This window comes from Streptopelia decaocto, assembly GCF_964273445.1.
Source record: "Streptopelia decaocto genome assembly, chromosome: 19".
In the NCBI taxonomy this organism is placed as follows: Eukaryota; Metazoa; Chordata; class Aves; order Columbiformes; family Columbidae; genus Streptopelia; species Streptopelia decaocto.
Window position 1 is genome coordinate 7,038,288 of NC_138674.1, and position 13,877 is coordinate 7,052,164.

At 51.7% G+C, this 13,877-nt stretch overlaps 1 protein-coding gene across 1 annotated transcript; it reads left to right on the top strand.

The window, feature by feature from the left end:
- Positions 1 to 11,160: 11,160 nt before the first annotated feature.
- LOC309448084 (olfactory receptor 14J1-like) lies at positions 11,161 to 12,259 on the top strand (the record flags this gene model as incomplete). The annotated part of the gene is made up of 1 exon (XM_082069296.1): positions 11,161 to 12,259. One exon carries the CDS (start codon positions 11,161 to 11,163, stop codon positions 12,073 to 12,075), a length of 915 nt encoding a protein of 304 aa, XP_081925422.1. The 3' UTR covers positions 12,076 to 12,259.
- Positions 12,260 to 13,877: the final 1,618 nt, after the last annotated feature.

Here is a 13,877-nt window from a genome sequence, read left to right on the forward strand (position 1 = left end):
AGGATGCCTGTGGGTCAGTGCAGAGTGAGGGCAGCGGCTCTGTCCCTCTCTCTTGCTCCAGCTGCCCTGGGCTGGCACCTTTCTGAGGTGGATGCTGATGACACTTCCACGTTACCCTGAAAAGCCACCAGCCACTGCTGAGAGCAGAGGGATCCACCTCAGACCATGATATGTCTTCCTCTTCCCTAAGGTCTCAGCACCCCACGTTTAGTCCAAGACACACACGGCTCATTCCCCAGCCCCACAGACTGCATTGCCCACAGCCCACAGGTCAGAGCAAAGCTGGGACACGTGTGCCCATGGACACACCTGCAGGAAAGGACCCACAAGATCAGGCTGTGACTCTGCAGCTGAACCTGCCATCCCCAGAGAGCCTGACAGCAAGAACAAGATCCCAACAGCAGTGACCCAGAGCAGGGGAGCAAGAAGGACAATGCGGTGAGGGGGGGTGTGAGAGAGGCCAGGGCAGGGGCAGCCGGGCACTCAGACAGCGTCACCCTTCCCCAGCTGTGCAGCCACCTCCCAGACACCAACACTGCCGGGCAGCTGCTCTCAGCCCTGTGCTCTGCAGAGGAACTGCAGCTCTGGCTGCACAGGAGCTGGTTCATGCCTTGGAGCCCCCGGCCCTGAGGGCAGAGGCTTTGCTGGGGGGGAGAGGAGGCCAGGGGGCTGCTCACAGGAGGGATCTGACCTGCAGGGGGTCACAGGGACTTTTTTCTGTTCTCCCTCCCATAACAATTCCGGGTTTGGTTTCCTCTCATTTCTGATCATTTCCCTGCTGCCTGGAGATTCTCCCCCTGGGCGGTGTTCCTCTGTCCATGTCTCTTCCCTGTCAGTGCTCACAGACCATCCCACCCTCTGTGCCCTCCCCCTGGCCCTACAGATCCTGCCTGTTCACAGGGCACTGCCTGGGGGCATCTTCCTGTCTGCAGGCTGGAAAACAGGACAGGTCAGACTAAGGCTGAGGGGTCCAGCCAAGGTGATGCAGGTGCTGTGCACAGGCAGAGGGGTGGGGAAGGGATGGCATGAGCCTTCTGGCAGATGTACTGATCACTCAGGGTTGCAGTTCAGGAGTCTCAGTGACTTGTTTCAGCATGAGAGCTCATTTTCATTTTATCCTTTCCTGCACCCCACAACCCTTGGGAGAGGAAACTGAAAAGACAGGCTCAGGAAAGCTCCTTATCTGTCTGCTAATCCTTACATTGATCTTGTCATTGGGGCATCATCTTAGAAAAATCCTGCAGGTGATCTGGAGATGTGAGCAGCACTGACCCACACAGCACCCTCTCCACAGCAGAAGCACCTTTCCTGCCCTTATCGGGGATGCTCCTTCCCCCACAGCTTCTCCCCACAGCACCGTGGGGATCTCCCCCAGACAGGACCCTGTTCCGCAGGACAGCCCTGGGCACCCCTGGGTGCTCCCCCTGCAGTCACCCTCAGCACAAGTTGTCATCATTCCTGTCCCTCTGACAGTGCAGCAGGGAAGCCCTGCTCTGGAGTGTGTTCTTCTCCTCTACAACAGAGATACTGTGAGAGAGACCTGATACATCCTGTAAATCATGGAATGTACCAGCTTAAAGTCTCCCTCCAGGAAATGCAGCTGCATTGTCCTACACCCAGAGACTTACCATGTTAGAACTGTGAAGATTTGTCTCTCAATGAGCCCTCAGCAACCAACCCCCTACATTGCCTTTTCCCTCTCTGTGCCTGTCTCCTGTGCCCTCGGTGCTGCAGGCAGAGCCCTCAGCCCTGCTGCGTGTGCAGAGGAGCTGCTCCTGGGCAGAGCTGTCTCTCTGCAGCGCTGATGCTGCCATGAGCTCCCTGTGTCCCAGGAGCCCAGCCCAGCTCAGCAGCACAGGAGCAGCCCATGATGTCCCTTTCTTTGTCCCCTCTGGGCTCCTCCAGGTGTCCCTGGGGCTCCAGTGGCACAACTTCAAAGTTGAAGTAATCAGTCATGTTGATTCTCTCTCCTCTTCAGAGACATTTCTTTCCAGCATTGTATTTTTCATTTTAAAAAATGAATTGGTATGAGAATAATCTTTTCTTGTCCCATCATTAGACAGGACACCAGGAATGTTACAGCAAATTATCTAATTTCTGCAAAATGGGGAAGGAATATCTTCAGCTGAATGACTTTAGGCATTTTGTTCTGCTTTTACACTCCTAGGTCTAGAGAGACATTCATCAGTCTTTGGCCATGTCATGTCCGTGCTCTGAAGCAAAGCCTTTGCACACATGGGCTCTTGGACACTTGGTACCAGGTTTCTTGTGGCAGGTCAGAGCTGGGCTGGTGCCACAGCTGGGGTGGCTCAGCCCAGATGTGAGGCAATGTCCTCAGCCAGGGACCTGACTGGGGGAGCTGGAGATGTCAGTGCTGCAGACAGAGCTGTGACACGGATGGAATGAACTGCCAGGCAGGGTGGCAGGAGTGAGTTCATCTGGTCTGCAAGGACAGCAGCCGCCAAGCACAGACACAGTCCAGATCAGAACTCAGTCTAAACATGTAAAGAGGTTTCCGCGGGGTGGATTGTGCCTGTCCATCCTCTTTGCTTTCTGTGAGGAAACGACAGGGTTGCTGGATGTGGAGACAATAGTTATGGTATTTTATTTGCAAGTCAACAAGGCATGCATCATCATCCCCTGCAATATTCATGTGTCCAAGGCAGGATATTATGGTCTGCTTTGATGTTCAAGTAAATGGCTATAAAGCAAGCTGGATGGTTGGGCTGAGAAGAACAGTAGGTAAAAGGAGAAACTTTCCAGTCATGAGGACGGTCCAGCGCTGGAAGCTGTTTCCCAGGAGTGCGCACTCACTCTGTCCCAGAAAGTGACCAAGATGTGTTTGAATAAAGCCCTGAGCAATCTGGTCTGACCCTGCTGTGAGCAGGAGGTTGGTCAAGACACCTCCTGAGCTCCCTTTGAGCCTGAATGACGCTGTCCTTCCTTCTCCTTCATGTTTTCCATTTAGGGACAGCTCTCAGGTGCTCCCTGAGCATAGGAATAATTCAGAGAAGGTCTAGGGCTGCATTACAAGTGCCCCCAAACAGCCATGACCACAACTTTTGCATCCTTTTTCTTTTGCCCTGACCCAAAACCTTCTTTTTTATTGTCCTAATGCCTTTCCAGAAAGAACAGCCCATGTTGTTAACCCTTTCAGAGCAGGTTGTTCAAGTGGTGTCAGCATCCATGTACAGAGTCTGCACAACAGGCAGACATCAAATCCATCATTACAGAAATGGAGACAAGGCTCTTGACAAGCTCCTTGCACCGAGCAATTGGCACAACTTGTCTGCTGAGATTCCAGGGAACATCTGAACTTTAGGAAAGCGAGAATTTTTAGTCCTCTCTGAGCAACCTGGTTCATCTCCTGACCCATGTGGTGCTTCAGGCTGTGAAGAGAATCAAAACTTCTTGACTGGGGTAGTTCCCTTTTACATGGTGCCAAACAGGGCAGACGAATGGGGCTTATAACTCCAATCTCTGCTGCACAGTTGGGACTTCAGAGATTAGAAATGTAGGGAACAATGTATTGTCAGTGCACACCACATAAAGATTCTGGCTTCCTTTGGGCCTTTTCACTAAGCTGGGATCTGTTCCTTGGCTTTCTTTGGCTAAAAAGGAAACAACTCCCCTATGCCAGCTGCCCCTCACACCAGAGAAAGAAAGGAGAAAATGTATGGAAGAGGGATGAACTGGGAGAAATACTGACCAACAGGTGTATTCTTTCAATAATAAAAAAGGTAGAAGTGCGAGAAAGCACTGTTCTAAGAACTTCATACCAGAGTCCAACTACTGAAACACAATATGTATTTTGAGAAGTGAGAATGACTGCTGGGAGCTTTAGTTCATCACCATAACCAAGAATATGGAGTTTTCTGTTATAGTTATTAGTGATAGAACCACTATTCAAAATCATCCTTGAAAACGTTGCTGTCATCCCTTGGCTCCAAAGCTCAGCCCACTCAGTATTTGACAGGACTGCTTCAAACATCTGTGACCCAAGTCTTTTACCCAAGGAAGGGAAAAACTTCCAGTGCAGGCACCAAACCAATACCCAACCTGCCTGGAGAGCCAGGACAGTTGTGCCACACAAGAGTCACCCTGGACAGAAGCTATGGTTAGTGAGAATTGAAATATTTAAACTCCAATCATAGAATCACAGCATTATGGAATCATTTATTTTGGAAAAGACACATAAGAACATGGAACTCAAACATAAGAACTCCATACAAGAACTCCAACAATAAACCACATCCCTCTGCGCCACATCTCCACATCTTTTAAACACCTCCAGCAATGGAAGCTCCAATCCTGAGCTGGCAGGACACCATTGGCTGCAGTTGGACATAAGATACTGGTCATGGCTGTGAGTTCAGCCCTCGCTGCAGAATGTCTCACACCCTCACTGAGGAGGGCAGGGGGCTGGGAGATGGGAGCACATTTCAGTTTCCAGATCCCAGCACAGAGCCCAAACCATCCTGCTGTTGAAATCTGGCATCCAGTTCCTTGAGATGCAAAGCTGGTGGCCTTCTGAGGATAATCATGTTAAAAGGCATCAATAATCCTTCAAGTGTTTGTGTAATTTGTCTAGGAATGTCAGTTTTATATGTTTATATTTAAATATCTATAAAATAGTACTCTGCATCTGTGGTCGCCCCTCTGGCAATGACAATTAAATAGGCATTTGCAATATAAGGCTCCATACCCCATCCACAAGCACACATCTAAGTGGTTCAGATGACGGGTGGTCTGGCAAACGTCACCCTTTGTGTCCGCAGGTGATGGACACTGCTCATGTGCCTCTGCAGAGAGTGGCAGGAGCTGGATCCCCTTCTCGGGACAGACTCCTTCCAGGAGAGACACAGACACAGGGGGAACTCATCAGGGCTTTACGGCATTTCACTCGGCATCAGTTTTGACATATTGGGTGCTGTCCTGTGACTGCCCTTTCTGCACAAATGCTCATAAAAACACAACCATTTAGTGAGACATCGTCATAAAGGGGCTGCTATGGACAAGAAAGCTCATCATGAACTCTGGAGAGAGCGACAAGTTTATAATAAGCACCAGGAAGAACCAAGAAGCTCGAGGCCTCTTCTGAAGAGCAGGAGGCCTGAGCAGCCGTGATTGGCCATTGTAGGTGTGGGAGAGGGTCAGGGCATGTCAGGGAGAAGCAATGAGATGGCTGATGGCTTCAGTGAACCCTTCCAGCCATGTCTGAGCCCAGAAATGGAAAGCAGTTGATGTCTGCAGGTGGAGGAGAAACAGGAGGAAGATCTTCCTGGGAATACAGAAGGTAGAAAGGCCTCTCTTGGGCTAATAATGTATGGCAGTGACATTTCCATCCTGTGTGCATGGCTGTGCCTGGGAGATGGGGAACGGCTGCTGCTGGGGTGGCTGTGCTCAGTCATGGCCCATGAGCTGACCCTGCTCTGCTCCTCTCTTACACTGCCCACACTTGGATGGTCCTCAGGAATCACCCATGAGCCTGGTGGATCCATGAACCTCCTGCAGTGATGGGTATGGATCCAAATAGGGGATTCCAGCAGGTTTGGGACTGGGACATTGAGGCAATTGGTGACCATTGCCAGGTGCATGAAGGAAGCTGGATGAGTTGTGAGGAGCTCACAGGCATTTCCAACTCCACAGAAAACCAGAGCCTTACAATTAAACCAAGATCAGTTGGCATAAAACTCACAACCAAAACAAAAAACTCTCACACTGACCACAGGAAAAGCCTTGAAAAACATTGGAGAAAGATCTACCAGGTCCCAGGGGTCAGGGATCAGCCATTCTGGTGATGAACAAGCATCAAGGGCTGACATGGCATCAGAGCCACCTCCACATGGCCCTCACCACCTGGAACCAGTGTCTCCAAGTCTTTCCTTCAGCAGCCTCGAGGGACAGGGACCTGCACTGGTTGTTTCCTTCACAGCTGTGTCAGTGATGGCCCTTCATGGGGTGCCAAACACCCCCAGAAACTTGGGGTTTGCTTCTGCCTTTCACTTCCTTAGAGGTTTGTTCATCCTCTCAGTAGCTGCAGTTCAGGATCATGGCAGCAGAGGGCTCATTAACATCTAAAATGCTCTTACAAGCCAATGCTCTGTGCATCATTTTCCTAAAGGCTTCAAGTCGGGTGTGGATCATTAGAGAGATTTCATGAAGAACCAAACAGAGAACATTTCCATAATAAATAGCAATAAAGCAAAATTTATTCTATTTCCTTCCCTGCTCTCTCTTCTTTCCCTTTCCAGAACAGGTGCATTCAGCAGCCTCCAGTCCATATTGATTTGTTGCATCTCCTCATGAAGACTGAATATGTCAGAAAAGTGCGTAACTAAATCACCATGTGAGTGAGGAGAGAGGCCAGGACAGCTCAAGAGGAGTCACACTCCTCTGGACCAAGAGGTGGGTGTTCCTGGCAATCTCAGGTATCACAGCACAGTGATACTTGTGTTCAGGAGCTGGTCAAGTGACCCATCTCCTGTTCTGTAACGGTGTCTGAGTTTGCTCAGGTCACCCCTGACTTGAGCCCCATCCACTGCTGGGTGTTCTCCAGACTCCTGCCTTCAGGAACAAAGTCCCAGGAGACCTTGCTGGTGAAGATGGAGGCAAAGAAGCCATGAAGAACCTCAGTCCCGTCTGATTCTGCTCTTATGACATTCAGCAGCAGGCCCACGTTCACCCTGTCTATTCTTCTACTGCAAGTGAAGCTCTGTCAGCTCATCTTGCTGCCCTCAATCTCTCCTTCATCTATCAAGTCCAGGGGAGCTTTGGTATGTCTACATCCATGGACAAGGTCTCTAAATTCCTCCTTTGCAGCTTCCCCTGCTTCCACCTCCTGTGTGCTGCCTTTTTGCCCTGCAGCTCCATCAGATCAGAGAAACAGTCTCACGAGATAAATGCTTCTTTACAGGGGTATTTGGAGAGATCATTTCTTGTGCTTGGAGCAGCCTGTCCTGTAAGGCTTGTTTAGATTTCCTGAGCTCCTTCACCCTTCAGAGCTGCTTCCCGTGGCACCACATGTATTAACCCCCCAGTATGGCCAAGTCTCCTCTGGAGCCCACCAGCCTGTGCTCTGCTGCTGGCCTTCCTCCCTCCTCTGTGGTGCCTGGGACCCCTCTGTGTCCTGGTCACAACAGCCAACATGGACGCTGATGTTCACATCCCTCACCAGCTCTTCCTTGTTTCCAAGTTCCAGATCCACGCAAGCATTACCCTTGTTGCCCTACCAGGCAGACGTAAAGCAGTTGGCCCAAGATCCTTTGGAGTGTTGGTACCTGTATCTTTGCCTGACCAGTGAATGTCAGGGCAATCACAGTTCCACATAGGAACGTACTCATTGACTGGTGAGTTGCTCGAGTTGCCGACGGAAGATCCATTTCTTCTCCATGTGTGCTACAAGTAATTTGTAGCACACATGTTGTCACCCTGTACTGGGCTTACGTGGCAAAGCCTTGGAACTGGGGGTAAGTGTGGCTGTGCTACAGTTGTCACCTCTCTGAGAAGACAACAGGGTTTGACCAACATCAGACAGAGCTGATTTCAGCTGCTCCAAGATGGACCCACTCTTTGCCAAATCTGAGCCGCTCAGTGATGCCGGCGGCACCTCTGGGATATTGTATTTGAGAAAGGGTAAAAAATGCTGCACAACAGCAGGTGTGAGAGAGGACAGAGGAGATGGGAGAGAAAAGCTCTGCAGACACCAAGGTCATATCCCACAGGACCCAAGCAGGTCCCTCAGCAGCCAAATCCTGCTCTCCTGAAATCCTGCTCTTGGCCTTGTTCTCATCTCCCAGGAGCCTCAGCTCCACTTTCCCATCCCTGACTGTTCCATCCTGACCAGCTCTTTCTGGTTTGTAAGTGTGAAGTCCCATAGGACACCTCACCCCACTGACTCCTCAGTCACCCGTGTCAGGAAGATGTTGTCAATGGGCTCCAAACCCTCCTGGATGGCTGGTACCTTGCAGATATTGGGATATCTTAGGTCTTCCAGGATGACATGGCCCTGGAAACATGAGGCTTCTTTCATTTCTCTGAAGGAGGCCTCATCTCATTCATCTTCCTTATCAATGGGCCTGTAGCTGATGTCCAGTGACCACAACATTGCCCATGTTGTTCTGCCGTCTCATGCTGACTCCTCAACCTTCAGCTGACATTGTCTGTCCCCAGGCAGAGCTCCACACATTCCTGCTGCTCTCCCACATGAACAGAACCTCCCTCTTTGACTCCAGACCTCTGGCATTATGAGCACCAGATGCAAAAGACCCCACAGTTTCTCCAGGAGATGGTATTTACAGTGTCCTATAACTCCTCATGCTGTTATGTTGGGAGATACACTCCCATCAGGATAAACAATCTGCGTGCAAACTTTAACAGCTGAGCAAAACGAGATTCAATCCAGGGAGAGTCCAGACCTTGAGAAGATCTGGGATTTACCCAACAGAAAACTTTTAATTTCTGGAAGGAGAAATGAACAGTGCTGTATCAGGTGGGACAATAACCCCATTGATCAGGACAGAGCAGGACCTGACACGCTGAGCAGTGACCCTGAGGAGAAGGGCCTGGGCACTCCAAGGTCCCCACACCAGCCCGTGGTGCACGCTCACCATGAACAAGGCAGCTGCACACGGGGCTGCATGAGGAGGAGCGTGGGGACCCAGACACCTGCAGTTCTCATCCCATTCGGTTCAGCACTGGTGTGACCCACACACACGGGTGTGTGCCAGTGTGCGGCTTCCCAGTTTGGAGCAGCAGGGAGGAACTGGAGAGTGCAGGGCTGTGCCAAGGCAGGTCCAGCACCTTGTGCACATAGTGTGGGGTGCTGAGGGACCTGGGCTGCTTTGGCCCAGCAGCGCTGGGGAGGCTGCAGCAGTGCAGGAGTAGCCTGAGAGTGCTTGAAGGGCGGTTTCAGAGATGGTGGAGGGTTCTTCATAGTGGGAAAGAGCATGAGAAAGAAATAATGGCCCAAAGTGCAGCTGGGGAGGTCCAGGCTGGACATGAGCAGAAAGGAATGTGATGGAAGAGCAGTGCTGTGGTGGAGCAGGTCAGCAGAGGGAGTCTGCATCAGCCCAAGGCTTTGTGCTTCAAGGAACAGCTGGGGAGGATGGAGAGAGCTCAGCAAAGGAAGGAAGATGCTCAGACAAGAGCAAGGTGGGGCATCAGGGGGGATGTCTCCAGCCTGCAGGGACAGAGGTGCAGGGGATGCCACAGCACAGGACAGGCTGTCGTGGAGATGATCACGGGATGGAAAGAGGCTGAAAGCCCCACCAGACATGAGCTCCTTCTCCCCTTGGCTGTGGCTGTTGTCTTCACCTCTGATGCCTGTGAGGAGACACCTTGTCCTTCCAGCACAGGGGCCTCATGGCTCCTTGTCCCCAGCCAGGAACCTGGGAGGTGTGGGACCATAGTCCTGCCCTTGGCCTTGCACAGCCCCACATCACACTGTCCCAGGAAGGGCCCTGGGCAACGTGGGAGGGACAGGATCTGACTTCCCAGGGCTGGGTATCAGGATTTGGTCCTTTGGTTAAAGAAACACATCCAGGTTTACTGGTCATCAGAGAGACCTTCACCTTGCTTTTCCTGACCTGTCATTCTGCCTCCAGTTTTCTGCTCTAACCAGATCCAAGGAACAGTTTCTCAGTTGTGTCCCTCAGTGTGACCCATTAAGGCTACAAGAAACTTTGGATCTGATTTCCCAGGGCTGGGGGTCAGGGCTTGGCCTTTTGGTTAAAGAAACACAACCAGGTTTACTCAGCATCAGAGCCACCTTTACTGTGCTTTTCCTGACCTCCAGTTTTCTTCTCTAACTGAACCTGGATATTGTTTCTCAGTAGGTTCCCTCAGTGGGACCCATTGAAATTACAAGAAACTTTCGAGTTTGAATCTGACTTTGACTTCTTGAGAAGTTTCATCACCTTCCTCTCAGGGTCTGAGGTCCATGGACTCAGCACCAAACCCACCAGAGGGGTCATTAAAGCGCCTTGGGCTGCTCCTGTGCTGCTGAGCTGGGCTGGGCTCCTGGGACACAGGGAGCTCATGGCAGCGGCAGCGCTGCAGAGAGACAGCTCTGCCCAGGAGCAGCTCCTCTGCACACGCAGCAGGGCTGAGGGCTCTGCCTGGGGATCTCAGGAGACGAGCAAGGCAGAGAGAGATTAAAGGTGGTCAGGATTGGGAGGATGACTGAGAGCTCACTGGGGGAGAAACCTTTGCAGCCCTTGCCATGGTAAGTCTCTGGTGCGGGGCAGTGCAGCTGTAGCTCCTGGAGGCATCTCCTGAAACTGGCACAGGCACAGCTGGTGGGATCTGTAAGGACGGGGCTCTTGTCAGGCCATGTTGAACAGCTGTGAAGCCGGGTGAGCACCCAGGGGTGCCCAGGGCTGTCCTGCAGAGCAGGGTCCCTGCACCCCAGGGCTGTGCCGGGCAGGGACTCTGCCGCCTGCCAGGGTCAGCGCTCAGCCTGCCCGGGAGATCCCAACAACAAGGACATGGGCAGGGAGAGGGAGCTACAACCTGAAATGCTTGAGACAGGATTCAGGACCCCCCTGCCATCCCCTGCAGTGCAGACACATTTCCCAGTGCAACTCCTGGTCTCCTCTCCTCCCCAGCAGACCCTCTGCCCCAAAGCCATGGGGTCCAGGTCACGAGTCTCCACCTCAGCAGCTGGACCTCCAGGTGAAGGGTTCCTGCACCGTGGTACACAAAAAAGGTGCTAAAAGTACTTGCTCTCCAGTGTCATTATGTGAGTGGCAGCAGCACAGCCGGGTAAGGAGAAGGTTTCACATCATGCCCGTCTGCCTTTCTGTCCTTGCTTTATTTCTCAGGAACACTGCAGTGTCCTTCCCTGTTTCTCCACCTGTCCCTGGTGCTCTTGCTCTCTGGGGGTGGGCTGGGTTGCGAGTGTGGGTCAGTTTTTGTTCTGACACCAACTCAGGGGGTCTTGCCGAAGAGGTGTGTTCATGGAAACTAGATGTCCAAGCTGCATTTTAAACTGTGATGAACTGTATTTCTCACTTGGTAGAAAGAGAATGCGCAGAAACATCCCTCCGTCAGGGAAGGGGTTTTCCATGATAAACAACGTTTATTTTCCTCAGAGAAGTCTCCCATAACTTGTCACTGTCCTTTGCTCCTTGCAGAGGTCCTCATGCCCACAGGCAGCCAATGTCCAACAGCAGCTCCATCACCCAGTTCCTCCTCCTGCCCTTTACAGACACACGGGAGCTGCAGCTCTTGCACTTCTGGCTCTTCCTGGGCATCTACCTGGCTGCCCTCCTGGGCAACGGCCTCATCATCACCACCATAGCCTGGGACCAGCACCTGCACACCCCCATGTACTTCTTCCTGCTCAACCTCGCCCTCCTTGACCTGGCTGCCATCTCCACCATTGTCCCCAAATCCATGGCCAACTCTCTGTGGGATTCCAGGGTCATTTCCTACAGAGGATGTGCTACCCAGGTCTTCTTTGTATTTTTCTTGTTTGGTGCAGAGTATTGTCTTCTCACAGTCATGTCGTATGACCGCTACGTTGCCATCTGCAAACCCCTGCACTACGGGACCCTCCTGGGCAGCAGAGCTTGTGTCCACATGGCAGCAGCTGCCTGGGCCACTGGGTTTCTCCATGCTCTGCTGCACACAGCCAATACATTTTCACTGCCCCTGTGCAAGGGCAATGCCCTGGGCCAGTTCTTCTGTGAAATCCCCCAGATCCTCAAGCTCTCCTGCTCACACTCCTACCTCAGCGAACTTGGGCTTCTTGTAGTCAGTGTCTGTTTATCATTTGGCTGTTTTGTGTTCATCGTGGTGTCCTATGTGCAGATCTTGAGGGCCGTGCTGAGGATCCCCTCTGAGCAGGGACAGCACAAAGCCTTTTCCACCTGCCTCCCTCACCTGGCCGTGGTCTCCCTGTTCCTCAGCACTGCCGTGTTTTCCAACCTGAAGCCCCCCTCCATCTCCTCTCCATCGCTGGACCTGTTGGTGTCTGTTCTGTACTCAGTGGTTCCTCCAGCAGTGAACCCCCTCATCTACAGCATGAGGAACCAGGAGCTCAAGGATGCCCTGTGGAAACTCATATCTTAGTGATTTCTGAAGCAATAAACTGCCCATCTGCTTATACAGAGGAGTTTTAGTGTAACTAATTACAGGCTCAGCCTGTCATCTGGATTGTCTGTTGTTGCTGGTAGTTTTTTTATTGTTATAATGTTGTCATCCCATTTCTAAATTCTCTGTCTACTTTTCTGTTATAACCACTGGCTGTGTAAATGAGGAGCCATGTTCTCCTTGTCTTCACGGAAAATAAAGGGCTCTTTAGTGACTTGTTCTTCACTATATGCTTTCTGCAAGGCCTTATGGAGCTGCAGGGATAGTTTCTGTGTCCATGGGAGGAGGGGAAAAGAGTCCATCATGGCAGCACTGCCAGGGAGCACCAGCGCTTGTTCTTCCAGAGCTGTTCTGATGCCACTCCCACACTCTCCTTCTCATCCCTGGTGTTGGTGCAAGGATTAGGAGAGGACAAGTTGTCCTCATGGCACTGGGGCCTCGGTGCCTCCTTGCAGCCCCATGGGGAAGCTGGAGGTTTTTGTACCAGTGTTGTCCTTCCCTGGGCCTTGCACACCCACATCCCACGGTCCCAGGAAGAGCCCTGAGCCGTGTGTGAGGGACAGGATCCCCCTTCCCATTGCCTGGAGCTCATGGCTCCTCCTTTCTGCTTCAGAAAGCAAACCAAGGGGTTTCTGAGCATCAGAGCTGAAGAAAAGACTCAAAGGAGACCTCATGGTGGCTACAGCTTCCTCACAAGGGGAGAAGGAAGGGAAGGTACTGATCTCTTCTCTGTGGTGACCAATGAGAGAACCTAAGGGAATGGCAGATGTGCCAGGGGAGGGTCAGTGGGACATGAGGAAAAGGTTCTTCCCCCAGAGGTGCTGGACACTGAACAGGCTCCCCAGGGAGGTGTCACGGCCCCAACCTGACAGTGTTCAAGAAGAGACTGGACAACGTCCTCAGACACACGGGGTGACCTGTGGGGTGTCCTGTGCAGGGACAGCAGTTGGACTCCATGATCCTTTGGGTCCTTCCAACTCAGGACATTCTATGATCCTATGAAACACTAGGTCAAAACTCCCTGTTTTCATTGTGCAGATGAGTTGTAAACATACACATCATGTGCATGTCCGGTGTGTGCATGTGGTGAGATGAACCCAAGGGAGCACAAACACTGTCAGCTATTCCTTGGGGTGCCATAAAGGTCAGTGGGACAGAGATGGTGTTCAGGGGTCTCTTCCAACCTGTGTTATTGTAGAATTCCATGAATCTTTTCCATGGAGAGCTCTTTCATGTCAGAATAGACAGAGGAAGAAGAAAACAAAGAGGCAGAAGCAGAGATGTAAAATCTGGGGGTGTTGATTGACAGCAGCTGAACATGAGTCAGTGTGTGCCCAGGTGGCCAAAAAGGCCAATGGCCTCCTGGCTTGTATCAAGAACAGAGTAGTGGACAGAAACAGGGCAGTTATCGTCCCCTTGTACTTGATGCTGGTGAGGCCACAACTCAAACCCTTGGTTCAGTTTTTGGCTCCTCACTATTGCAAAGACCTTGAGGTGCTGGAGCGAGTGCAGAGGAGGGGGACAAGGCTGTTGAGGGTCTGGAGCACAAGACTTCTAAGGAGCAGCTGAGGGACAAGGGGGTGTTTAGACTGGAGAAAGGAGACTGAGGGGAGACCTTCTCGCTCTCTACAACTGTCTGAAAAGAGGTTGTAGCATGGAGGGTGTTGGTCTTCTCCTGAGGAGCAACTGATAGGATGAGAGGAAACGGCCTCAGCTTGTGCCAGAAAATGTGCAGAGTTGATATTAGGAAACATTTCTTCATGGAAAAGTTTGTGAAGCAG